Here is a 4,340-nt window from a genome sequence, read left to right on the forward strand (position 1 = left end):
TCTCTCTCTCTCTCTCTCTCCTTCCCTCTCCCTCTCCCTCTCCCTCTCTCTCTCTCTCTCACACACACACAAACAGTTGCACGCACACACATGCGTGCTCATTATTTTGTGCGTACGCACACAAATTCACATTTACCCTCTTTTTATGTTTTCACACTTTAATACACCCATAAACTCACTCACAAAGAGTCCCACACTTGCATAAAAGAAATATATCCCATAATTTATCCCTCTCTAAACTTACCTATGTTACTTTATGCTGTCTGTGTTCCAGAGAGTAAAGCTAACTGGTTGTGGACCGAAAACACGTCACTTCCCTCGATGTCCCCGTCCTCACAATCCACTTCCTCTGTGGACGCAGCAGGTGCAGGGGGTGTCGGGGAGGCGGAGCTTCTCGAGATGGACGGTATGGATCCGACTCAGGTGCCTTACGTCATCGGCGTGAACGATGACCACCCGCATAACTGTCGCTTCTGTGAGAAAGCCTTCTCCAAGCTAGGGCATCTGCGACTCCATGAGCAGGTAGGTCTGGTGTCTATCTATATTGATAGACTGACTAAAAGTGAATGTTGTTGTGCCAAATGTCAACTTGCTTGTGTGCAATTATATTATGTAAAAATTGTTTTTTTTAACTTAACTGTCTGACACCTGCGTCGACCACATTTAGATGATTTAGGAGTCAGGCTGCCTATTAAGGCCAACCTGAGCTGAAAAGGGTACAACATCTCTGTAGAAAGACCAAGATACGCAATAAATTATATTCTACACAGTTGGGAATTGAACTTGGGTCTTCTGGGTGCAATGGTGAAGTGTTTAGCTACTACACCACAAATGCCAGTGTGTAATTATTGGCAGAAAAGCAAAAATGCTTAGAAAAAATCTGTTTACCAGGTTTATGTATAAGTACCCAAACAAAATATTGTTATTATACTACCCAATATGATGGCAATTTCAAAGCCAGAGCATATTTTTATCCTTGTGAAATGGTGTGGCCTATTGACTTGACAAATATCTCAGAACAGATGAAAAAGAAATACAGACTTTGCTGGATTTTCGTAATGTAGACATCGCTTCTTTTATGATTTCATGCCATCTCATGTCGTTCTGTCCCTTTTTCTTTCATGTTGTCAGTTTTAAAAAAAATGTCATCTAATCTTTTCTTTCTGCTCATCATCTCATTTCCTTCTTGTCATCTCTCCTCCTTCCCACATATCGACTGCCTAGTGTAAGACTCCGCCATACTCTATTTTGAAAAGTGACGCATGTGACTGACCAGTCAGCATCATCTAATCATTTTGATGTTATTCCTCTTGCCCAGACCCATGCAGCTCACATGCCCTACAAGTGCCAACACTGTCCGCGACTTTTCCGGCACAAGAAGAGCCGGGAGCGACATGAAAAGTTACATTCTTCAGACAGGAAATATAAGTGCCAAACGTGTGGGGTCGGCTACTCAAGGTGAGCTTTCATTGCGTTTTTTAAAGACAACTACTCAGGAAGGTATAATTTCACTATGTCCAATAATGTCTCAGCACATGACTATATTGCTATATAGTCATCATCATCAGCCCTTCTCACCCCGTGCCTGAATATAGGCCACCAACAAGAGCTCTCCATGCACTTCAGTCCCTCGCTGTTATCTCCACCTCTTTCCTTTCTCCTTTAGAAGCTGTACAGTGTTTGCGCAAAATTGGTCACCCTTCTATGCCTTGAGTTGATAGGACATGTGGCTAATTAGGCCAATGAGTACCAGAAAATACTGGTTGACAAAAGAATAAGGAAATAACTGATGATTTTTTCAATGGATATGTTCTAATATTAAGGTATTGGATGTCCAAAGCAGTCTTTCTTTATAGCTTAAGAAACATTTTTTTGGGTCTACTCTAGCAAATTTTATTTGTGATATGTAATATAGCTTTAAAAAATGCTGTGGTTCAATTTTTAAAAATTAAGTAATAACTAATGTCTCACTGCTAGTCACCGTGAGTTGCAAAGGACTCATTATTATTTATTTTTTTTAATGGCTGTTTTTAGAGTTTTTTCTTTTGTAGTCAATATGACCTTTATGACCACATGTATAGAAATTTGTATTTTCTCAGTTCCCTCAAGTATTGTTTTTCTTTTAGACATCTGCAGTATTTCTTATTTTGTTTCTTCTTCATGACTTCAATCTACTTTTAGACTATATTGGCATTTCTGATTCAGAAAACTGTGTACCTTTTGACTCATTCTAACCTGGCTTGTTTCTTTGTTTTCTACTTTCCTGCACAGGAGTGACCATCTGAGGAACCACATGAAAAGCCATGACCTGATGGAGAATGATGAAGGCTTTAAATGTCCCGTGTGCCTTCAGAATTATATGTCAGCCTCAGCTCTCACAAATCACCTCAAGACCCATGTGAGTACTCTTAGAAAAATTTTGGCAGAACTTTAAAAAAGCTCAGAATGTTCATCTCACTTGCATTAAGTTGCCAACAAAGACTTTATAATTACACAAAAACTTGCGTCTAAATTTCAGATATATTATTTTTAACTAATGCAAGGAGTGTAGTTATACTTATGAAGTTGGAGCTAATTAACAGAATTTGATTTATTTCATGTGCATTAGTTAGATGATAAATATTTTTTGTTTTCTTATATCTAAACGGTAACATATTTGACCAAATAGCCACATTAAGTAATGTACAGTTGCATGACTATTGTAATTATGTATTGATTATTATGTTTTCAGAAACTGAAATATCCTTCTGAAGAGGGAGAAGATCTTGGGTGTTTCAAATGCAAAAAATCATTTCCAACATCAGAAGAATTGCAGCAGCATTTGCTGACCCATGCTGAGGTTTCAGCTGTGAAGGTGGAGAAATTTGTGTGTGAAATTTGTCAGGAGATTTTCTTCTCTCAGGTTAGTTAAACTGTTGCAGATTTGTATGTAGGCCTATGTAATGATGTTTAAAAGTCAGTAAAAGGCTTCTGATTTATACAACCGAAATGCTTTTCTTGCTATGCGATGAGAAATGTTTCTCATTGTTTTTGTCAGTGTCAGTAATATTGTGCTGTTTTTTAACAAGGAGGTTAAAAAGATTTAACACAATGTATGGCCAGATTGTTCTCATTCAGGAATACTGGATTATTTTAAGATTTTAGGGGTCTTATTCTTCCTTGTTTACTCCCTATTATGGACCAAGTACTCTATTTTTGAAAGTAAACCCAAAACAAAGAGGTTATATATAATACTAGAACTCGTAGCAGTGACGTCACACGTGTCAGACATGGGGGCCTTCTTCTTCTCATCTGCATGGCCGACACACCCCCATTTACATGAAAAATCTGAACCCCTACCCTGATCCCTCGAGCTCTAGTATATTAAGTACCACCCTGCCCCCATATTTCAGTACAAGCTTGTAGATTTTCTCCTAAGAACGCAGAGATGTCTCCATATGAGTCTCGAAAAGTACTCGCCCATCTGTTGAACTGCGCATGTATGTAGTTCTCCCTTGAAGTTCAGCGTCCCAGTGTGGGCACTCTCAGCCCCCGTTCGTTTACATGGAGAACATCACTGCCACGAACTCTTGTACTAAATATAACCTCTTTGACTTTGACCCAAACCAAACATTCTTCTGTCTCACAATACAGGACCTGTTGGACTTGCATTCGAGATCAGAACACAGCTCGGACGCAAGCATCAAGTGTCCCATTTGCTTTGAGGACTTCACCGACACAGAACTGCTGTGTCAGCATATCATGGCGCATAACTCTGGTCCTGTCAGCAGTCAGGAGAACTCTGTCCTGGACTTGGCTGACAGTAATCTGGTCAGTCAGGGCTCGACTGTTAATGAAGGTATCACTGACCCCCCTATTTTGTAGTAGAGGTTTTACAGCGTTTGCATCTGCATAAGATCATATGAGCGTTAAACTGAGCCCCCTATTATATGAATTTGTTTATCAAAGAACTATTTGATATTGTGTTTTTTTAAAGTTTGATTGAAAAGTAATATTTATAGAATTTTGGCTTCTACTCTCCATCCTGTATTATACTAGACTATGGTGTTCGAAACTTGGCTTGTATTTATCTAACCAGATATTTATAGACTTCAATTGATAGAGGAGTTTCCGTGGCTCTCTACCTAGAGGCTCTGTCCTGTTGGCAGGTTGTGTCAAAAGCTAATGTCTGCTCTCTGTAATATCCTCATTGTGTTGAAAGGAATATTCCAACCCCACTACTCTGAACCACATACATTCCATGACATACTATACCATACCATACCACACCACTTTATATTACACCACACCACGTCACATTACACCACACCACACCACGCCACGCCACGCCACGCCACGCC

General features: G+C 39.5%; 1 protein-coding gene across 1 annotated transcript in view; it reads left to right on the forward strand.

Annotated features, from left to right (window-relative positions):
• LOC101862940 (zinc finger protein 423) overlaps positions 1-4,340 on the forward strand; it is a gene marked incomplete in the record, with an annotated part of 56,208 nt that overhangs the window by 36,228 nt on the left and 15,640 nt on the right. The window contains 5 exon segments of the mRNA XM_005096402.3: positions 275-522; positions 1,319-1,458; positions 2,272-2,398; positions 2,732-2,902; positions 3,634-3,838. Of these exon segments, the coding sequence (XP_005096459.2) occupies positions 275-522; positions 1,319-1,458; positions 2,272-2,398; positions 2,732-2,902; positions 3,634-3,838 (891 nt within the window).

This window comes from Aplysia californica, unplaced genomic scaffold (assembly GCF_000002075.1).
Source record: "Aplysia californica isolate F4 #8 unplaced genomic scaffold, AplCal3.0 scaffold00128, whole genome shotgun sequence".
Lineage (NCBI taxonomy): Eukaryota > Metazoa > Mollusca > Gastropoda > Aplysiida > Aplysiidae > Aplysia > Aplysia californica.